Raw genomic sequence first — 24,438 nt, 5'->3', positions numbered from 1 at the left:
GTGAGGTCCGGTGGTCGGGGCTTCCTCGGTAAGTTTCTTCTTCTTTTTCTTTCTTTTCTTTCTTTTCTGTTTCTTTGCTGCTGAGATCGTTGGTAGTAGTTTTTTTTAGTATCTTGTTTCTCTGTTTTTCTCTCCGTCTCTGTCTGTTCTCTTTTTTGCTTGCAGATGGGCTGATGGCTTTATAGCCATCACCGGTGTGGTCATCGGACCGGGTAATAGACTACCCTTCGGTAAGTCACCGGACTACCAGTGGTGACTCACCCCATAGCCATGGCGTGGACGGCTGGCGTTGGAGCTTCTGGAGCCTTCGATTGGGACGTGGTAGCGGTGGAGACGGCGAGAGCAGCAGCGGCGGCCGCGTGGCCCTAGGGTATCATACCCTAGGGTTTGCATCTGGAGGTTCTTGGACCGTTGGATTATGCCAGATCCAACGGCAGCAAGCTGAGGCGGCTGGGTAGAGGAAAACCCTAATCTGGTTTAGGGTTTCATTGGGCTTCTGTATTTGGGTCGGTCGATTGGGCTTGTATATATATTTTTTATTATTATTTATATATGCATTTAATATATTTAATAATAATAATAATAATAATGATAATAATAATAATAATAATAAAAATAATAATAATAAATCAATATGGGTAAAAAATTAGTATCTTCAGCTGCCCCTCTTTGCTCATTCTTGTGTTAACAGGAATAGGGCAAAGATGAAAAGATAATAAATTTTTTATCCATTTGGCTTCACTTGATTATGCATGGAGATGTTGAATAACTTCTTCTCTTTCTTTCAAATGAGTTCTTCTCATTATGAACTTTCCGCTGGGGATGATGTTGACCTCTTTCTTTTTGTGATAGAGTCATTCAAAAGGTTGAATAAGCTCTTGATGAGTTCTTCTCATTATGAACTTCTTCATCCCTCTTTCGATGAGTTCTTCTCATTATGAACTTTCTCTAGAAAAGTTGATCCATCAAGTGATGGATTTGAGCAAAAATCTGAACAAATTCTTCTCATTATGAACTTCTTCATCCTTCTTCAGATGAGTTCTTCTTATTATGAACTCGAACTGGAAAAGCTAATCTATCAAGTGATAGATTTGAGCAAAAGGTTGAACAAATTCTTCTCATTATGAACTTCTTCATCCTTCTTCAGATGAGTTCTTCTTATTATGAACTCGAACTGGAAAAGCTAATCTATCAAGTGATAGATTTGAGCAAAAGGTTGAACAAATTCTTCTCATTATGAACTTCTTCATCCTTCTTCAGATGAGTTCTTCTTATTATGAACTTTTTCTGGAAAGGCTGATCCATCAATTGATGAATTCAGGTAAAAGGTTGAACAAATTCTTCTCATTATGAACTTCTTCTTCCTTCTTCAGATGAGTTCTTCTCATTATGAACTTTCTCTGGAAAAGCTGATCCATCAAGTGATGAATTCAGGCAAAAGGTTAAACAAATTCTTCTCATTATGAACTTCTTCTTCCTTCTTCAGATGAGTTCTTCTCATTATGAACTTTCTCTGGAAAAGCTGATCCATCAAGTGATGAATTCAGGCAAAAGGTTGAACAAATTCTTCTCATTATGAACTTCTTCTTCCTTCTTCAGATGAGTTCTTCTCATTATGAACTTTCTCTGGAAATGTCAATCCATCAAATGATAGATTTGAATCTTTGCTAAAATCTTTGAAATTCCTGTTAAAAATTCAACATAGATGAAAATGAATGAAAATGCACCTATTTTTGCAAACATCTAAATATGATGCATGAATGTTAAGTTATTTGATTTCAGATTGGTGAATTGAGTATTTCTTCAATTATAAAAACCCAATAGATCTTTCTTCTTCAAATCAGAGAATCTATCATCTTTGACAAATGTAGATGTAGATATAATGTCACAAAACCTCTTGAGAATAAAACTCAATAGTATAGGCTCTTGAAAAGCTTGCATTCAGGCAACATGTTGATTCTGATAACAACTCATCTGATTATGAAGTGACCTTTTCAGATGATTTCACAGATATCGATAGTTCTTTTAATATCGAGAAATCTTGAATTCTGATTCTGATGAGGAGAATAAACTGTTATACTTGACAAAAATGGGATTCTCAGAGGCTGAAACTTCAATAGCCCTGGAGAAATGTGGTCCAGATTCATCAATTGCAAAATTGATAGATTTTATATGTGCTGCTCAAATGACTAAAGATGCTGACGCACTTCTTCCGGTAAAAGATGGGAAGCCATTATGTGATGATCCCAATTACAAGAAAAGGCGAAACCTGGGCTATGATTTTTGGGAAAGGAATAAGCAAAAGAAGCTTGAAAAGAAGCTTCTTAATGAAGACGATCATGCAGTTCATCTTTTAATTCCAATGATTGGTTCTGTAGTTCCTACCAAACCAGATCAGATAACTCAAAGAACACTTCCAGAAGATGCTATTGAGTCTCCTTATTTCTACTATGAGCAAATTCATCTTCCAAATTCAATGATTGGTTCTGCCAAACCAGATCAGATAACTCAAAGAACACTTCCAGAAGATGCTATTAGCAAATTCATCTTCCAAATTCAATGATTGGTTCTGCCAAACCAGATCAAATAACTCAAAGAACACTTCCAGAAGATGCTATTAGCAAATTCATCTTCCAAATTCAATGATTGGTTCTGCCAAACCAGATCAGATAACTCAAAGAACACTTCCAGAAGATGCTATGAGCACATTCATCTTCCAAATTCAATGATTGGTTCTGCCAAACCAGATCAGATAACTCAAAGAACACTTCCAGAAGATGCTATGAGCACATTCATCTTCCAAATTCAATGATTGGTTCTGCCAAACCAGATCAGATAACTCAAAGAACACTTCCAGAAGATGCTATGAGCACATTCATCTTCCAAATTCAATGATTGGTTCTGCCAAACCAGATCAGATAACTCAAAGAACACTTCCAGAAGATGCTATGAGCACATTCATCTTCCAAATTCAATGATTGGTTCTGCCAAACCAGATCAGATAACTCAAAGAACACTTCCAGAAGATGCTATGAGCACATTGCATTTATTCCAGTTAAGGTTTGGACTGGGATATCACAGTACTTATTAGATGTAAAGCCATAATTTGTAGATTTGAAACCTTTTCATGCTACTACACTGACAAGATTATATTCATAATTCTGTCAATTAAGAACAGATTTTCTCTTATTATGTTTCCTCCATGTGCTGATGCTTTTCCATTGACAAAGAAATGATGGCCTTCTTGGAATCCAAAAACAAAGTTGAACTGTTTATAAACATGTACAGGAAGTGCCAAATTGACAGAAAGGATCTGTAAGGCTCTTGACGCTTATGACAAAGAGCCACTTTCGCGTGTCCAAAAGTATGTTCTTGATGAGTGCTGAAAATGGAATCTAGTATGGATTGGAAGGAATAAAGTTTTGCTCCACTTGAACCTAATGAGGTGGAAATGCTTCTTGGTTTCCTTAAAAACCATACACAAGGATCTGTATAGAGACATGTTTCCCAGTGATATCAATGTCCTGTCTCTTTTCTCTGGAATTAGTGCTGCAAAGGTCGCCTTCTACTGTCTTAGCATATCTTTAAAAACAGATGTGCAAGAACTGAATGATGATCGGTTGGAGCAATTGATGAGTAGTTTTAATGGACTCGACCTTGTTGTCAGTGGCATCCAGCATAACAACCTTATTGTTCATGGCTTTAAGATGGTGATGATTTGCTTACTTTGTATTCCATGCTTTTAAAAGGTATTAACATAAAGTGATATTCAGAAATCTTTAACTTATTTCAAAATTATGTTAATTCAATAAAAGAATAAATTGAATTTTCGAAAATAAATTGAATCTTAAATAAATTGAACTTGAAATAGATAGAATTGTATTCAAAGTTATGGCAAGCATAAGAATGATAAAAATTCAAATGTCTCAACAAATTATTAGCATAAGTATTTCTAAATTAATCAAGTTGACACAATTTAGAGAAATGATGTAAGCTTTTGTCTGGAAGATCTCAAACGTTGTCAAAATGCTTGTAGATGTGAAGTTTCTCCCAAACTGTCAAAATCTTAAGAGGATTCAATTGCCAGATGCCTAATATCAATATGCATTTGAGCCGCCTTTTCAGGTTTTCAACTCAAATCCTTCATTTGGTTACAAGATGCCCTTTTCGGGTTTTCACCTTGACCCCCTTTTTTCTTTTTTCTCTTTTTTCTTTTTCTTTTTTTTCATCTCTTTCTTTTTCTTTTCTCTCTTTTTTCTTTTTCTTCAAGCATAATATTTCTTGACAGAATCCGAGTTTATTGGATTTCTCAGAATTTTTCCATCCATTTCTGCCAAGATCAATGCTCCTCCGGAAAAGGCCTTTTTTACAACGTATGGCCCTTCCCAATTAGGCATCCATTTCCCACGGAAATCTTTATGTATAGGCAAGATCTTTTTTAGTACTAGATCACCCTCTTGGAACTCTCTTGGATGTACTTTTTTGTCATGAGACTTCATCATCCGTTTCTGATACATCTGTCCATGGCAAATAGCTTTCAATCTTTTCTCCTCAACAAGGTTCAATTGATCAAATCTAGCTTGGATCCATTCAGATTCATCCAATTTTATTTCTCTCAATATTCGAAGCGATGGAATCTCAACTTCAATTGGTAAGACTGCTTCCATCCCGTAGACTAAAGAAAATGGTGTTGCCCCAGTAGATGTTCGAACAGTAGTTCGGTATGCATATAAAGCAAAAGGTAACTTCTCGTGCCAATCTTTGTAAGTTTTAGTGGTCTTTGTAATGATTCTCTTGATGTTCTTGTTTGCTTCTTCAACTGCCCCATTCATCTTTGGACGATACGCCACAGAGTTTGCATGTTTGATCTTAAACTGTGCACAAAGTTCGGTCATCATTTTGTTGTTCAGGTTCAGAGCATTATCTGTAATGATCCTTTCTGGTAGACCATATCGGTAAACTATCTCTTTCTTTATGAATTTACAGACTGTGGACCTCTTAATATTGACATATGAAGCAGCTTCAACCCATTTGGTAAAATAATCAATTGCCACAAGAATGAAACAATGTCCATTCGATGCTTTTGGTGTAATTGCACCAATGACATCTATTCCCCACATAGAAAATGGCCAGGGTGCTGTCATTACATGTAAAGGAGATGGGGGTACATGAATCTTGTCTGCATATATCTGGCATTTATGACATTTCCTTGCATAATCAATGCAATCTGTGTGCATGGTAGCCCAATAGTATCCATATCTCATTATTTTTTTGGCCATGGAAAGACCATTTGCATGTGTTCCACATATTCCACTGTGTACTTCTTCAATGATGCTTCGAGCTTCACTGGTATTTAAACATCTCAATAGCATTTGATCATTGCTTCTTCTATACATAATCTCGCCATCAAGAAAATATCCAGCAGCCATTCTTCTCAAGGTTCTTTTATCAATTTCCGATGCATTTGGTGGATAACTTTGATTTTTGATGTATTGCAGAATATCATGATACCATGGTTTACCATCTACCTCTTCTTCCACACTATAACAATGTGCAGGAATTTCATATACTTGCATTTTGATTGGCATCATATCAACTTTTTTAGTTGCCTGAAACATAGCAGCTAATGTAGCCAAAGCATCTGCCATTTGATTTTCTTCTCGAGGGAGATAATTGAAGGTAACTCTCTCAAATTCTTTCACTAATTCGAGGGTAAAATTTCGATATTCCAACAATTTGGGATCTTTTGTTTCCCATTCTCCTCGCAATTGATACACCACTAACGATGAATCTCCATATATTTTGAGACATTTGATTTTTCTTTCTATAGCTGCTTTCATTCCCATGACACAAGCTTCATATTCTGCCATGTTATTGGTGCAAAAGAACTCCAGTCTACTTGTAAAGGGATAATAAACATTTTCTGGAGAAATTAACACTGCCCCGATTCCTCGTCCCAAGGCATTAGATGCTCCGTCAAAGTAAAGCTTCCAAGATGCAGATGTGACATTTGTTCTGACTTCTTCATTCATGGATATACATAACAAATCTTCATCAGGAAAATTGAAACTCAAAGGCTGATAATCATTTGATACACGACTGGCCAGAAAATCAGCTATTACACTTCCTTTTATTGCTTTTTGGTTGACATATACAATATCAAACTCAGATAATAACATCTGCCATCTAGCCATTCTGCCTGTCAAAGCTGGTGATTCCATTAAGAATTTCAAAGGATCAAGTTTTGATATCAGCCAAGTAGTATGGTATAACATATATTGTCTGAGTCTTCGAGTAGCCCACACCAAGGCACAACATAATTTTTGTATTGGTGGATATCGAATTTCACAATCAGTAAATTTCTTGCTCAGATAATAAATAGCTTTTTCTTTTCTTCCAGATTCATCATGCTGTCCTAGTACACATCCCATCGAATTTCGAAGACCGTCAAGTAGAGAATTAATGGTCTATCAGGCATTGGTGATACTAAAATTGGGGCATTGGATAAATATTTCTTAATAATATCCAAAGTTTCTTGACATTCTTCATTCCAGACTTCAGGATTGTTCTTTCGAAGTAATTTGAACACTGGATCACATTTGTCAGTTAATTGAGAAATGAACCGAGATATATAATTTAATCTTCCCAAAAAGCCTCGAACTTCTTTTTTTGTATTAGGTGGTGGAAGATCTTGAATTGCTTTTACTTTATCTGGATCAATCTCGATTCTTTTTTTGCTGACCACAAATCCCAAAAGTTTTCCAGAAGTTACCCCGAAAGTGCATTTTGCGGGGTTGAGCTTTAATTGATACTTCCTCAATCTCTGGAAAAGCTTTCTCAGATTTTGAATATGTTCTTCTTCAGTTCGGGATTTAGCAATCATGTCATCTACATATACTTCAATCTCTTTGTGCATCATGTCATGAAACAAAGTTACCATGGCTCTTTGATACGTTGCCCCTGCATTTTTCAATCCAAATGGCATCACTTTATAACAGAATGTGCCCCACATGGTTATAAATGTTGTTTTTTCCATGTCTTCAGGATTCATTTTTATCTGATTATATCCTGAAAAGCCATCCATAAATGAAAACCATGCGTGTCCTGCAGTATTGTCTACCAATGTGTCTATGTGGGGTAATGGAAAGCTATCTTTCGGACTAGCTTTGTTGAGATCTCTGTAATCCACACACATTCGAACTTTTCCATTTTTCTTTGGTACGAGAACAATGTTGGCTATCCATTCTGGGTATTTAGATGCCTGTAGGAAACCTGCATTGATATGTTTCATCACTTCCTCTTTGATCTGCAACAACATTTCTGGCCTCATTCGTCTGAGCTTTTGTTGGACTGGTTTATATTCTGGATTGATTGGAAGCTTGTGTATCACTATATCTGTGCTTAAACCAGGCATATCTTGATAAGACCAGGCAAAGATATCTTTGAACTCTTGAAGGAGATTTATCAATTCTTGTTTTATCTGGATTGTCAGAGTAGTGCCAATTTTCACCTCTTTTATTTCTTCATCTGTTCCCAAATTCACAGTCTCAATCTCTTCTTTGTGGGGTAGAATTTGTTTGTCTTCTTTTTCTACCAATCTTAATAGTTCAGTAGGAACAGCACATTCCAGTTCATCCTCACACCCATTGATTTCTTCCAGACATATAGGTTGCTCTAAATTTATCTCTTGATTAAATTTAGGAATAAACATGCTATTAACATGGTGACACCTGCAAATTTAAATCGGACATATTTCCGAAAGAATATAGTAAATTTATGAAATAAATAAATGTAAAAATGTAAGAAAATGTAAAGAATGATTGCCATCTGAAAATTTTAAAGAAAATTTCTTATATTTAACATAATTTCTTTTACAAGATAACAAAAAGTTTTCATATTTTTGAGCTAAACATAAAGATTAGTTCTGAATATTACTCTGCGTTAATATTAAAAACTATAGGAAGATCTTCAGTGGTCCAATTGTTGAGTGTTTCTCCAGGAAAACATGGGCGAATCTTATCCAAGTATTTGCCAGTCTTGTTGTCATTCATGATCATGTTGATAAATAATCCATTCATAGCTTCTTCAACTATGTCTTGATCTTTCGTCAACTTTTCTTCTTTAAAGGCTTCAACAAGCTGTTGTTCTACATTAATTGTTCCCCCTGATCTGAATGTGGTCTTTAACTGTGGGAAAGACATGTGTTTCCAAAGGATTTCTCCCCCTTTCAATTTTGTCTTTCTGTCTTCACATCTTCTTTTCATTTCTTTGTTCTTTTGCTGAAAATTGGGCTTAAACCCAAGCCCAAAACGATCTTTCTTCATCTTTATACTGACAGGAACTGAAATCCCTTGAAGATTCTTTCCTAAACCTTTCCCAGCTTTAGCTCCGATGCCTAAAGTTTGTTGTACCGTCATCTTTGTGCAATCAGACAATCTGGGATATGAAATTTTGCTTCCTTCTGCAATAAAGGTTGCATTTACAAATTCAAGAGCTCGGAAAGAGCATTCAAGAGCATCATCATTGGTTTCGATATATGGAACATCACTTGTTACCGACGCAATGATTTCTTCTTCAGCTCCTACGCATATTAGTTGTCCATCAACAACAAATTTCAATTTATGATGTAATGAAGAAGGAACGGCTCCTGCTGAATGAATCCATGGCCTCCCTAATAGACAATTATATGTAGGGTGGACGTCCATCACCACAAAGTCAATACTGTACACGACTGGTCCAATTAACAACGGTATTTCCATTTTCCCAAGCACTTCTTTTTGAGTACCATCAAATGCTCGCACTACATTCTGATAACTCTTCATGTGTGATTGATCCACATGCATTCTTTGAAGTGTGACTAGAGGCATCAAGTTGAGAGCGGATCCATTGTCAATCAATACTCCTGGCAACACATGACCATGACAATGTGTCGTGATGTTCAAAGCTTTTACTGACCCCATTCCACCTTCCAGTATTTCATCATCCGTGAACGTTATGTAATTGTCAGCGGCTATATGTCCCACAATTCTGTCATGTTTATTGAGGGATATATCTTCAGGGATAAATGTTTGATTGAGAATTTTCATCAAAGCATTTCTATGTGCTTCTGAATTCATCAATAAATCAAGAATAGAAATTCTCGCTTGTTGTTTGTGTAGTTGTTCAACCACACTATACTCACTATGTTTCAGGAATTTCAAAAATTCTTGAGCTTGTTTTTCTGTCACATGCTCATTAAATGCTGGAAGGGATTCATCCTCAAATACCTTCTGAGGTATTACCATGGTTTTTCCTTTTGCTTTCACTTGTTCTGAAGCATTGGATGTTTCGGGAGAGTAACATCTCCCACTTCTTGTAAAGAAACCGACTTCACTCACTGCTTCAGACTTCGATGTTGTACCCAAACTCTGTTTTTTCTCTTCTGTTTTTTCTAGAGAAACAGATCCTCCTACCATTGAAACATTGGTAGTATAATTCCAAGGTACCCTGCGGGTATCTTTGTATGGAAATGGTAGAGGAGTGGTGATAACTACTTTTGGTTTTATTGGTGCAGGAATCGCCGTAGATGATTTCACATTAATGATCACAGGATCATTTATTCTTTGATTAGGTTTAGAATCCTCTGATGAGCAAACATCATCCTCTTTTTTCCCTGGTTCTTCTTCAAAGAATTCTATTTCTCTGTTGTTCATCAATTTTTGCACCAAATCCCTAAACTCAGGACATAGTTGAATTTTATGCCCTTTCTCCTGATGATATTCACAATAATTCTTGCCTTCATTCTGATTTGGCCTGAATTGTTGTGGAATTATACCGGCTAAATAGAGTTGTTGGAATACCCAAACAAAAGGAGATTTTATTTCAGAAATGTCAGTTTTTGCTTTCTTTTTGTTCTCTTCCTGAATTGCATTCACGTTTTTATCTCCATGATTCAGCAATGGATGATTTGATGCATATGGTGTATTGAATTCCAACTTTCCAGTGTTGATCAAATTTTGAACCACCCTTTTGAATGCCAAACAGTTTTCAATAGAATGACCCGTAATTCCTTCATGGTAAACACAGTGTGCCTTTGTATCATACCAAGGAGGGAATGGTGGTTGCATGGGAACCAAAGGATAGGGCCGTATGACATCTGCTTTTAACAGCGAATCATAAAATTCCGCATATGGTACTGGTAAAGGTGTAAAAGACAACCTTTCATTTTCTTTTCGAGATCCTCTGGACTCTGTTCGATTAGTGTTTGTTTCCTCTTTCTTAACCCTTGGCTGGGTTATTGTAACACTTTTTGATGAATCCTTGTTGTAAGAGTTTGCATTGTTAACTTCATTCTCTTTTTTCCGGTACATAGGTCTTTTGGAACTAGACCCCTCATTTGATTCAATTTTGCCACTTTTCAAGACATTTTCAATGAGTTCTCCAGAAATGACCAAATCTGTAAAATTTCTGGTTGCATTCCCCATTAGATGATTTAAATAAGGAGCCTTCAATGTATGGACAAATATTACTGTGGCCTCTTTTTCTGACAAAGGTGGTTGAACTTGGGCTGTTGTGTCACGCCATCTCTGGGCATACTGTCTGAACGTTTCATTATTCTTTTTCTCCAAATTTTGGAGAGTCCATCTATCAGGAACCATGTCTGTTACGTGGCGGTACTGCTCTAAGAATGCTTTAGCCATATCTTTCCAGGATCTAATGTTGGCTTTGGTCAATTGAGTATACCATTTTAAAGCCGGTCCTGTCAAACTATCCTGAAAACAGTGAATTAACAATTTTTCGTCCTTCACATATCCTGCCATTCTGCGACAAAACATAGTAATGTGGGATGAAGGGCATGTAGTACCGTCATATTTATCAAATTCAGGAGCTTTGAACTTGATGGGGAGGATTAAGTCTGGAACCAAACTCAACTCACTGGCGTCAAACCCATAAAATGATTCAGTTATTTCCACGGATTTCATTCGTTCTTCTAAGCTCTTGATCTGTCTGGTCAATTCTTCATTTACTTTTTGTTTCTCATTTAGCTCATTTAAATCTGGGATCAAATGATCAGTATTAAAATCCCCTATTTTCACATCTGATATAAGCGGATTTTTGCTTGAAGATGCAGGATCCACTTGTTGGTTTTCATGTGGTTTGGCTTCTTGAAATGCTGATGTACGAGCATTGATTTGTATAGGTGTAGTACCAGAATGATAAATTGGTTCTGGTGGAAAACCTAGAGGATACATAGGTTCTTGGTCGAAAGATACAGGATTTTCAGGCATTTTTCCAATGATAGCCTGTCTTTTAAACATGTCCTCTATTTTCTGCATCATACTGTCTTGAGAATTTGCAATATTGGCTTCAATTTTCTCCAGCTTCATTCTCATTTCTGCTTGTTCTTTATTATTCTGTTCCTCAATACGTTGTATTTTATCCTCCATAGTTCTCTTAGTAGCTTGTCTAGTACCGTAGTGATGTTGTATTTCTCTTTTGGCCAGAATAACTGCGATTGAAAAATCTTTTAATATTATTTTTTCTAAATTTTAATTAATGAATTTTATCTTAATAAATAAAATAATAAAATTATTCATAAAGAAAATTATAAAATGAATGATGAATGTATGCAAAATGTATGTATGCAAAAAAACATTGATCCCAAAAAGTTAACTGTCATAGAACAACTTTCATCGGCATACAAAAGTTTCTTTATAATAATTCATAACTACAGATAAGGCATAGCTTTCCTATTAAGCTCTATAATTTCTTTCATTAACCATGACACCTTCTTTCCGCACTTAGAAACTGGATCAACTTGATGCTCAATTATTTTGGCTTCAACAGCTAGTTCCCCAACATATCTAGCAACTTCGCTCATTTGAACCATGGCCTCGAACACCATATTACTTCTTTCTTCACTTCTTTCCACATAGAAATCAGTTGACTTTTGCCATTGTTCATTCGTTCCTTCAAGAGTTTGCTCTAACTCAGTGATTCTGGCTTGTCAATTGTGCAGAATTTTTTCAAGATCTCTAATGCGTCTTCGCAGTGAAGCACTTTCCTCATTACTTTCTTTGAGATCATTAGGTCATAGACGAACCTTTTCTTGAAACAACGATTCTTCAAGTTGCAAAATTTAAGCATTAAACTCTGAGTTTTTGTTTCTAGACTGATCCAGATCTTCTTCAAGTTTTGTTCGTGCTTCTTGCGTTCTTTGATTAAGCTTCTGGATTTGAACATTCTTGTTTCTGCATCTTTGCATCCAATTGCTAGCTACTTCATGCTCTACCTCAAGTCTGGTGTTGAAAATTTTCCTTTCTAGCTCCCATATTTCTTTTTCAATATTGTATTCTTCCATCTTTTGGCCTCTAACTTCAAGTTCAGCAATCAGCTGGTTCATTTCAGATTCAAATCCCTTGAACATGATATTTTTCTCACCTTCAAATTTAAAAAAGATGTCATTCTTCATTTCTTCTAAATCTTTGGCTCGATCCCTTTCTCTTTGCATTTCATTCATAATCTCGCGATGTTCAGCCTTGCTTTTTATAATTCGCTCTCTTCTGTCAACCTCAAAATCTTCCATTTTTTGCTTTCCTTTCTCAAGGCTTTTGAGTAGACGGCTATTCTTTCCTTTCAGATCTTCAACTCGACTTTTCTCGATGTTCAATTCTCTGGTCATTTGTATTGTTGCCTGGCTTGATCCTGATGCTTTCCGGGATTTATATAACTCCTGATAATTTTCTGTAATGCTCTGAATTCATCATCAACTTTTTCTTTATCTTTTCTCAACATTGCACATTGTGATGAATGAAAGTCAATGTCAACACCCAACATAGCTTTATCTTGTCTCATTTGCTCTAATTCTTTCGACCAGTCTTCTCTTTCTTCTTCAAACTCAGCTCTCAGGATTTCAATCTCTGATGGAACCACCTTAATGCGATCTTCCATAGAGATATCCACTTTTTGATCTGGTAGAGGAATATTTTCATTTTTCCTGGCAGATCTCCATTCTTCATAATCAGGAGTTAGCATTTCTTTTGCTGCTTTAGCTCGGATACAAAAAGTTGTTTTCCAAGCTGTAACGGCTTCCATGATATTTCTTTTATAATTTTTGCTGTGGAATGCGAACTCAGATGAATGTAATCCAGCAGTGACAGGTACAAATTGACGACCTTCATACTGTCTTATGACCAGAAGTGGTGCATATCCAATTCCTCCCCATAATCCGAGCAATATTATCCAGTTGTAATCTCCACATTTGTAAATGAATTCCCTTTGTATTTGCCATGGGGCTCGCCAAACAATGTCATTGCTTTGCAGATTTCGAAAGGCATTAATCCACATATCTTTCTTAATTTCTTTCGGCCATTCCTGCTCCAGAAATTCTTTTTAATGGTGAATAATCCGTATTAAAGCGTCGGTATGAAACCTTTTCTGTCCTCCAGAAATGACTACGGATCCACACATATAACAACTGGGTACACCCTGAGAATCGTCCACCTCCTAGCTTTCTACAAGCATTTAACGATCTGAAGGTCTCTGCTAGGATTGCAGAAACGGGATTAATCTTTTTCGGTAGCTGTTCAAACAAATCTACCACTGCAGCTTCAACATATCCCAATACTTTTTGGGAAGATGACCATACCATACATACCCAGAGCAAATAAATCGAATCGTACTTTAATATATGGATGACTCTGAATAAGTTCTTTAATGTTGGTCCAAGCAATGCCTTCGCTTTCGCCTTTTTGTTTTGTACGGGATGCCACCCATTCTTCTCGTACCCCGGCAATCTTTGCTAATTTAACTCGAAATGGTTGAGTTTTAATTGACTTTGAATAGATTCGATTCTCCAAAGCCCCTTCGATATGTAACAAAGTTGTGTACTCTTCAATAGTAGGGACCAAATCTTCTTTATTGAGAGTGAAGCAATTGTACCCTGGATTCCAGAATTGAATTAGGGCTCTGAGCAATTCATCATCAACTTCAACATATAGCAAATATGGGATGTCTCCGTAAGTCTGATAAAACTGCAATTTTTTATTTGAATCCCAACTTTCCCAAATACTTCGCAAATCTTGCATATCATTTCTTTTTAGCGAAACTGGAGCATAACTGGCTAAGTCAGATACATAATCATCCTGCAGACTGTCTCCTTCTTGTCTTTGTAATTCTTCAGCCCACTGTCTTACTTCTGAGTTTAGAATTACTTGATTTGAACACTTTTTATCCATAGATGAAGGCTTTCCAATGAGACAATTAACACAAGGATCAATGCCTTTTATCCTGTATGATGCTATGCAAACAGAAAAAAATAAAGAACACACAAAAAGAAATGAATTAGTTTATATAATAAAGAAATTTAATAATAACATTTACCTAAATATTTTTATTTAAACATGCTTTTTCTAAATTTAAATAATTTGAATATACATGTAATTTAATCAATAAAGAAAATAAATAAATTAACAGGAAAGTTAGAATTCATTTCTCCTGTGTGTACACCTATTTTGGACAAAATTTCGGCATGACTTCAGATCGGAAGAGTTTCTAGGGTTTTTTATATGCAGGGTTTCAGATCTAAGAGTAAAGGTACTCGAACTGTCCTTGTTAGTGCCCCCTTGGGTTGCTAACCCTCAATCCTAGTCCATCACAGACTAAAGTGGATCGAGTTCAATTCGAGGGGATACATTTCTCTATGCCTGACACGGAGAATAAATTCTCACGAAGACATAGAGCATATGAACCCCGAAAGTTACTTGCTAGGTCTGACACGGAGAATAAATTCTCACGAAGACGTCGCTTTCACTCCCACTTAAAAGGGACAACTCAATTATAGAGCTTTATGTTATGCAATGCAAGTGTTGTGTGTGAGGAGAAATGTTCAAACCTTTGACAGAAAAATAAATAATGAAATAAAATACTTGCAAATAAAATAAACATATAATATTATGAAATAATAAATAATATAAAAATTTTGAAAAGAAAGAATTAAAAATTAAATATATGAACTTTTAATTTTTAATTAATAGAGACAATTTATAATTGATTTTTAAAAGTTTAACCAGTCCCCAGTGGAGTCGCCAAGTTGTCGTAACCGGTTTTTGTCCGGGCACGAAATATTATACTTGGCGGGAAAATTTATGTGAATAAATGGTTTTGAAAATAATTTGGGAGTCGCCATCGGCCTTTTGGATCAGGTAGGTCGAATACCTAAAAATTATTTTTTTTAAAAAAGAGTTTTAAGAAAACATCAATTAAAAAATGAACTGATCTGCGTTTATAACCAAAAATTCGTTCTTTTTAATAATAAAAATGGATTCGTGGTCGGTTACGTTTAGGGAAGGATTAGCACCCCTACAACGCCCAAAATTAGTACTTTTTTTTATAAATTGTCTCTATTATTAAAAATTAAAAAATTTAAAATATATTTAATTTATAATCCTATTATTTCAAAATTATATAGAATATATTTATTTATTAAAAAAATATCAGAAAAGGACTTCTAGGTACCTTAAGACAGCTCTTTTCTTTGATATTAATAAAATTAAATTTAAATAAAATTAAATAATAATTTTTAATAATATTTAATTTTAAAATACCAGAATAGGACATCCAGTTATATTAAGACTGTCCTTTTCTTCGATATTGAAAAATATTAAAATAATTTATTGAAAAAAATAAATTATTATTTATTATATATTTATGACTATATAATAAAATATTTAAATAAAGCAATAAAAATACAATTATAATGATATATTTAAAAGCAGTAAAATAAATAACGATAAAAATACAATTAGAATGATATATTTAAAAGCAGTAAAATAAATGAACACATTTAAAAATAGTGACTAAATTATATTAAAATTAAAATTAAAAATCTAATTCATAATTAATCAAAATTATAGGGATTAAACATATTATTTTTTTTATTAATTTAGTGACTAAAATAAAACTTATCTAAAATTCGAATATCAGATTAAAATAAATTAAAAATATAAACTCGAGATTAAAATATTAATTATTAAAGTTATAGGACTAAATCTGTTATTTACCCTAAATATATTATTTTAATATAAAGGACTAAAATAAATAAAATTAAAATTTAGAGATCAAATTAAAAGGATTATAAATTCGATTTAGTGACTAAAATGTAAAGTTTACAAATTCAGAAGACTGCGGAAAGGATTTAACTATTATTAATTACACGAATAGCCCTCCCCAAAATGGCGTCGTTTGGGAAGGGCTATTTAATGCCCAAACCCGGCTGGCCCGAAGGGCCAGCTTCATTTCTCTATTTTTCCTCTCTCTCTCTTCTCTGAGAGAGAGAATTTTTCTCTCGCTTCTCTCTAAAATAGAGAGAAGCCAGACGGCCGGCATCCGTCTGCCGGTGTTCGTCCGCTGCCAGCCACCGCCGCCGGCCACCGCCTTTGGTGGCCGGAAATTTTTTTTTATACTAAAACATAGATCGGACCGTCCTAATGACGGTCCCGATGACTTTTTCCTTTAAACAGCTCCCGATCGGAGCAAATCTAAGAAATATACCTTCGGTTTTTCGAAGGTTTTGGTGAGGTCCGGTGGTCGGGGCTTCCTCGGTAAGTTTCTCTTCTTTCTTTTTCTTTTCTTTCTTTTCTGTTTCTTTGCTGCTGAGATCGTTGGTAGTAGTTTTTTTTAGTATCTTGTTTCTCTGTTTTTCTCTCCGTCTCTGTCTGTTCTCTTTTTTGCTTGCAGATGGGGTGATGGCTTTATAGCCATCACCGGTGTGGTCATCGGACCGGGTAATAGACTACCCTTCGGTGAGTCACCGGACTACCAGTGGTGACTCACCCCATAGCCATGGCGTGGACGGCTGGCGTTGGAGCTTCTGGAGCCTTCGATTGGGACGTGGCAGCGGTGGAGACGGCGAGAGCAGCAGCGGCGGCCGCGTGGCCCTAGGGTATCATACCCTAGGGTTTGCATCTGGAGGTTCTTGGACCGTTGGATCATGCCAGATCCAACGGCAGCAAGCTGAGGCGGTTGGGTAGAGGGAAACCCTAATCTAGTTTAGGGTTTCATTGGGCTTCTGTATTTGGGCCGGTCGATTGGGCTTGTATATATATTTTTTATTATTATTTATATATGCATTTAATATATTTAATAATAATAATAATAATAATAATAATAATGATAATAATAATAATAAAAATAATAATAATAAATCAATATGGGTAAAAAATTAGTATCTTCACTCAGTACAACAAGAATTACTTTTTTCCTTGTAACACTTCATCATTACATGTACAGTATGTAATCATTTCACTGCTATCTAAGACTTAGGAATAGAATTGATTTCCACTTAATTTAAATGTCCAATACATCTTCAAATTATTACTTTCAAAACCTTTATCTATCGAAAAGAATATTTAACTCATGATTATGGTCATGTCTGAAAATTATCACCAACTCCTAAACTAAGGTCAGACAGTTTAATAAGCACGTGTAACATTTTCATGAAAAATGTTGTCATGCTTCAAGGTAGTAGTGCTGATGGGACACAGATTTCATGGATTCTTTATTTCACAAGACAAACTTAATGTCTAGTTATAACCACTTGAGCAAAGGTGATGTCTTTCATGCACCACAGCCAGTGGAAGGGCCCCAAACATGTATTACTGTGGATAAGCATTCCTTGGTTGAGCAACAGCATGTACCATCGAGACCTTGTCGGGTTGTTCAGCCCACTGCCAATGGAGTTATTCGAAGTAAATCTAAAAGATCATATCCCTCCAGTTTAGCTGAAAACCTCCAAAGTTTCACCCATTCCTTGTTGTAAAAAAACATAATATTTATGGTTAAATTTAGACAACTACCTGAGTTTCGATGATTTGAACTTAAGACATGGTTTTTACAGTAGCTGTGACTGAAACATACTCTGACATACGCAAAGATGGAGAAAATGGTTTATGATTGGGGATGAACTTTCACATGCGTGGGATATGCTGTCTAATTGATAGAAAGTTTTTTTTTGAAAGACATTATTACAAAAAAATCCTCTAATGTTTGATTAAATAGTCATTTTGACTTATATTCTTTTTTTTAGAACATTTTAGTCCATAATATCTCATTTTAAGACAAAAAAAATCCACCGTGAGTGAAAATTATTAATAAATAAACGGTCCAAAATAAAGATTTTCCCCCTCAAATATGAATATTTTTGTCTTAAAATGAAACTTTCTGGGCCAAAATACTAAAAAAATGTTAAGTGACTATATAGTCAAATATTATGAGTCTTTTTATCTTAAAATAAGACATTGAGACTAAAATACTCTAAAAAAAATATGAACTAAAATAACTATTTAAATAAAAATACTTTTTTTAAAAAGCAAAACAAAAGGAAACTGAAGACCTAATCACTCTAAACTATTTAAGGCCCACGTTTATATGATTATGTTAATCTGTATTAAACAAATTACACCACAGATGATTTAGGAATAAAGTATATTCAAATCTTCCAACAAAATGGGCAAATCAGATACGAATACAAGGTAGAATTATTCAGACAGTATAAGAAACAGGCAAACACCATTTATTGTTCTTCACTTTTGTAATCATGTAATCATTAAAAGAACAATGAATGATATTGAAAGAGTTGTTACCCTTTATCAGAAATAGAAAGAGTTATTATCCGAATTCCTCCCTTCCGTGTTTTACTTTGCCCTCTTTTGGGCTAAATGGCATGTTTTCTCCTAACATTTTGCTTTGCTTAATTTTTGTGTGTGTGGGGATAAATTACATATTTAATCACCCATTTATTTTTGTAGTTTCATTTTAGTTACTCAGTTATTTTTTTTTAAAATTATATATTTAATGTTATGTTTTGGTTCCGTTTTGATCATACACTGTTAAAAATAATTAGAACTACTGATATGATTTCTTTTATTTTTTTAATGATGACATGACATTGTCTTATGGTGACATGTCAACATCATTGTTAATTTTTGAACAATAGGTGATCAAAACGGAACCAAAATATAACATATATGATTTTGAAAAAAATAATAATCAGATGACTAAAATGAAATCATAAAGATAGATGTGTGACTAGATAAGTAGGTTACCCTTTTTTTAGGGATGTCTCTCTGTTTTGTATGTCCTCGTGATGTTTATAGTGACGGGCACTAATTGCCCTTTTCGTGTGCCTGTTAAAGTTGGTACTTTAATCATGATAACCACCTTCACCACCACTAGCACCGCCACGTTACTTGATTTCCACCCATCACGGCGGCTACTATTTATCAATTCATTAATTAATATACGTACCAGAAAGGTGGAGTAACGGAAGAAAAAAGGTGAACGAAAATCAATAATTAACTACTTCAAATACCTCCGGAGGCAATGAGAGAGGCTTTTCTAGGTACAAGAGCCTGCCCTTTGAACTATTTCAGAATATATATCTAAATAAAGAAAACAAAAACTAAAAGTGATAATGATGAACAAAATAGAAGAAAGGGAAGCATGCGAGGGATTGTTCATGAGTCTTTCTTTAGGCGTCATCAACATAGCTTGCATGTGAAAGCTCCTTTATCCATTCAAAGGTTCGATGACGAGACAGAGTTTGCTTCTTCTTCATTTTCTCTTCAATGGCGGCAGCATGCGATGTTATTGCTTTGTCTTTCTCACTGTTCTTGTTTCTTTTGGTGACGACGACTACGTTGTTCAATGGAACTGTTTCAACTGCATTAACTGAACAAGTGCACCCACTGAGCAATCCCATTCTCTTTTCTAAGAACCCTCCGTTCAAATCTTGCTGATTCTTTGGAAATTTAGCGCCACCATTGTTAACAACTACGTTCTTGGTGCTTGAACTGTTGTTACTGCTATTACAACTGCTGTTTCGACTAACGGAAGTTCTGTTACCATTGTTGTTGTTGCTGCTGCTATGAAGTTTCAAGTCTTGTAGTTCCAGCTCCGGTGATCGAAACAAGCCTAACCTGAAAAATTCCCATATCGATGATCTCTGGTTTCTGCTGTTGGCGTTTGGTGTTCGGGTTTTGGACAATCTGATCTGTGGTTTCGGGCTCGGATGTGTATTGAAGTTGTTTCTGATTTTAATGGCCTCTGGCTTGGCATTACTGCTACTGGTTGAGTAATGGCTACATCTAGTGCTGCTGCTGCTAACACTTGTGAACCTACTTAATGAACCATGGTCCATGGACTTCGACCTCGACAAGCACTCGCTAGTGTTGTGGCTATCTTGCCGGAACCCCATCATGGCACTGTCGGAACTGACCGAGTGATGCAGTGGTAGAATTCGGCCTTTGAAGAACACTTCATCAGCTGCACACATCTCTGGTTTTATCGAAAGAAAGCCACCCCATGAGCCAAAGTTGAAATCGTCTTCTGTTTTACTCGTTTGAGTTTGTTCACCATCATCTTCTTCAACCAGCTGGTTCTCTTCTTTAATCAAATTGACAGCCAAATCACACAACGACAACGATTCTTCTTCTTCTTCTTCGGCTTCCCATTTCTCTTCATCACAACATTTAGCTGCAGCATTCTCCATTGCTTTGAAACTCAATACAAACTTTTCGAATTCAAACACTATCTCGGGTCGTCCTGGAATGTAACAAAGGGCGCATAAATAGGAATGATATAGAAAAAAAAACAAAGCGTAAAACTTGAATTGCAGAGAGAGTGAGAGAGAAAGGGGGACAAGTGGAAGAAAAAGAAGTAAAAGTTACTGAAAAAGCAATAATAGTACAGAAACAACAATGGAAAATTCATAAGTCAGAGCAGGCGAAGCAAACATGGTGGTGGTGGTGGTGTTTTAGAGCGTAACAGAGGCCTGCCATTAGCCAAACCATGGGGTGCTTAGATTTTATGGTTTAGTGGGGCTAAAGCTAGGAGACAATCTGGCATGTCAACTTTTTGTAAGTTGATTTATAATGTCAAATAATGATGGATAATCTCTAGGATTTCATTTAATGAAGCGAATTCTTTTGGGAAAATTTTAGTGTTTGAAGACATGTTTTATTGAGTTTGAGACCAAAAGACATTTTTTCATATTATGTGGTGCAATTTGAGGGACTTTGAATTTTGAAAGATGGAATGTGACTGATTTTTTTTGTCCTTGTTAAGGAAAGGTGTGTTTTGCCTTTGCTGGTGAAGCAGGAAAGGAATGACTTGTATTGGGATGCAAGACAAAAGCTTTACTGTACCAGCTAAAAACGTGAAGAAAAAAAAAACAGATTTAAATTTATGGACCACTTATTTTAATTTGAGGAATGAAAGGCTAAAGTTGGCATTGATTATAACCAACATCCGTCTGTTTTGTCGTGAAAAACAGATCCAGAAGCAACTTGTGTTTAAATTTCATTAATGATGTGCCATATCTTTACAGTGAAGTTTGAAAATTGAAAAGATTCTGCATGGTGTGTGTTTTTCAGAAACTTTTTGTGCCCAGCTGAGCTCAGTATTTGTGATAACAGTACATTTAAACAATCCAGGATACGAGTAGTAGTATAGAATGGGTTTAAGTTTTTAACATAGAAACTAAAATTATAATGATGAGGCTCCGAAGAGACTATATCACATCATAGAAACTAAACTTAATGCCAAGGCACAACAGAGAATTTACAGCCAGCTTACTTGGTGGTGGAGAACGCAAAGGTGCTGCATGGGTAGTTTTGCAAGTCCAATGCAAGCCATCACACGTCTGTCAAGGTACCTATGACTACTACGAACAGAGCTAAGATCAAATATTACGAGTGCAAAAATAATTTTATATAAAAAAATAATTTATTAAATGTTTAAATCTAAAAATTGAGAGGGACAAAGGTCTTTTTTAACTAATATTTAAATAAAAGGACTTAAAATACTATTATACCAAAAAATTTGTGAGGGGCCAACAGCCCCACCCAAACACTATGTAGGTTCATCCCTGTCCATAACTATCTGTCTGGACTAAACCTCCTGAAACAACAAAGGTAAATGTTGATAGTGCTTTCGTAACGACGAACAGAGCTGTTGTCATTGATGTTATGGCAAGGGACCATAGTACCGAGTTGGTGGTGGCTAGCCCATGCTCGTAAGCTAGTCGGTCTTCATAATGTAGAAACGACAGAAGGCAAAGCTTTTATGGAAGGAGTCCATAGAGACGGAACTAGGATTAAAATAAAGTCTTAAAAAACAAATAAACCACAACAATTATGAGATGAAGAGTTTTATTTCATTAAATTTAAAATTTTAAAGGTCTTAAAAGTAATTAAACCAGAACAATTCGAGATCAGGTTTAGTTCCATTAATTTTCAAACTAACAATGTCTTAGAAACAATTATACACAAATTTTGGGAAGGGCAAGGGTTACATTATAATAGTTTCAAAACTACCAATGGCCTAAAATGCAATTAAAGCATCAAAGCTGGGAGGGGCTATTCAACCCTCTTTTGGACCTTACCATGGTGGGCCTACAATTGCAAGAGGTGAGTAGCAAAACCTGGGCTTTAAGGCTTGCTAAGTGATCAGGCCAGCAAAGGGTGTAGCACATAGGTTGACCCATTGGGCTTTGAATTGGTTTGGTTTGATTATGAGCATCCCGAATGTATTTCATCTGATCTTGTAAAACGTGCAATTTACAGTTGATCCTCGTGTATCTTCAAGTGGAGATTTGAATCTTTCCTGTATCTCTGTTAAATCAAACAATATTGTTCTTTGGGTTTGCTGCTTTCTGGAAAATGCCCTCTTAATGTTAGATTCTAATCTCTTCTACCAACTTTTTATGCATATTAGACCATAAAAAAATATTTTGAACCAAAATAAATAAAGGTGACTTTATCCTTGGACTTGGAAGTCTTCCAAAGTGGGGACTTGAAAAGGATTGACTGATTATAAAGCTAAGCACCCAAAACAGAAAAAGAAGTCAAGGTAATGGGTTTTGCTAATCAAGGAAGAAACTTTACACAATTACTCCAAAACCAAAAAAAGGACTAAACTCCAACTCCCTCACAAACATCAATCTAAAATCTAATCATATCGACTTTTTTATTTGTATTTTTCAACTCATATTCATACTAAGAACTTGGAAAAGCCAAGGAGGCTGATTTAACATCTCTTGTCTCAATTGTTGTCCGAGATCCACCTTGTTTTTGCTTCCGGTTTGATACCCCAATGTGGTGTCGGCGACCTGGAGGAGTCCCAGCTCACGACCAATGAATTCATCTCTTGCAGATGTGTTTGTCTTCTGTTTGGTTGCCATGAAACTACTCCGCCTGCTGTTGATCATATGACAGGATTCGGTCGAAGATGAAGAGAAGCTGTTGGGTCCAGAATCTGAGGTTAAAGTGGGAGTCCCATGTTTCTTCCTCGACATGGACTTTGTGGGTCCTAAAGTCAATTCAATCTCGCTTTCATTTATGAATTCATCGTCATCGTCGTCGGCTGGATGTTCCAAGTCAAGCCTGGTTATTGAACTCTGATGATGCATATAGCTTCCATTCATCATGGGTTTACTGCTTTCCATTTTTTTCATCAATGTCTTTTGGATTCTATATAGACGATGAAGCTCGTAAACCTGGTCATACATCAAATGCAAGCTTTTAGAACAAATCCCTCCCTCTCTCTATATATATACGGAGTTTTAAAGAAGAAAGAAGAAAGTGAGAAATTAATGTACCTGTTGTTTGAATGTTTCTTCATGTTTTAAGATTGCCATCCTCATAAACTCCTTATCGTAGGGTCTAAGAAGCTTCTCCATTGTTTGCTGGTTCAAAATCCCAAGAAAAAAGAATATCTAGGGATGGATTGGATAAATATAGGGGGTGATATAATCCCTTTATTCCAAAGTAATTTTGCCTAGAAAAAAATAGATTATTTTACAAAATCTACACTTATGCTCAATCACCTCCCACTATTTCCACCTGTAAAACGAGGAAAAAAAGATTAGAAGAAAAGCTGATAAATAGGGCATGAATGCAGACTAAAAGTATGAACCCGTCAGCCAGCACTTAGTCCGTTGATTTACAGGTCATAGATTCACATTTCAACATTTTCATTATTATTAGATAAGAAAGAAGCTACTTTGAGCATCATTTGTCCGGTTGTTCACTGCTGTTTTGGGCCACATTCATAAACTTCCAGCTCAAAAATATCTTCCATTATCAAGCTTTTTTTTTTCTATGGTTAATATATCTCACATGTGGCAATGATGGGGAAATAAGCAATAATAATTTCCTCCTCAATTCAGATTCATCTTCTTGTTTCATTCAACAGTGAAAATTAAAGTTGATAGAATCACAAGAAATAAATGAATTCATAAGCATTAAAAGGAGTATATACCTGTAAAGGATTCTTCAAGAGCAGTATGAGAAGAAGAAGAGCATATAAAACTGCATACGAAACCTTAACTTGAACAGCAGCTTGACATCAAACAACTCCTGGAAATAGAGTATAAATATTGAAGAAGAAGAAGGGTTTAAG

The 24,438-nt window shown here is 35.5% G+C and overlaps 2 protein-coding genes across 2 annotated transcripts; both read right to left on the bottom strand.

The window, feature by feature from the left end:
• Positions 1-19,507: 19,507 nt before the first annotated feature.
• LOC120122737 (probable serine/threonine-protein kinase fhkD) lies at positions 19,508-20,527 on the bottom strand. Its single transcript, XM_039141846.1, has one exon. It carries the CDS (start codon positions 20,525-20,527, stop codon positions 19,508-19,510), a length of 1,020 nt encoding a protein of 339 aa, XP_038997777.1.
• Positions 20,528-22,803: 2,276 nt separating this feature from the next.
• LOC120122715 lies at positions 22,804-24,081 on the bottom strand. The gene is made up of 3 exons (XM_039141829.1): positions 23,636-24,081; positions 23,001-23,533; positions 22,804-22,814 (listed from the first exon to the last, which is right to left on the bottom strand). Exons 1-2 carry the CDS (start codon positions 23,714-23,716, stop codon positions 23,018-23,020), a joined length of 597 nt encoding a protein of 198 aa, XP_038997760.1. The 5' UTR covers positions 23,717-24,081; the 3' UTR covers positions 22,804-22,814; positions 23,001-23,017.
• Positions 24,082-24,438: the final 357 nt, after the last annotated feature.

The sequence above is a fragment of the Hibiscus syriacus genome, unplaced genomic scaffold (assembly GCF_006381635.1).
Source record: "Hibiscus syriacus cultivar Baekdansim isolate YM2019G1 unplaced genomic scaffold, ASM638163v2 tig00110387_pilon, whole genome shotgun sequence".
Classification (NCBI taxonomy): Eukaryota; Viridiplantae; Streptophyta; class Magnoliopsida; order Malvales; family Malvaceae; genus Hibiscus; species Hibiscus syriacus.
Note: the sequence above shows the minus strand (reverse complement) of the source record. Positions and strands in the feature narration are given on the sequence as shown.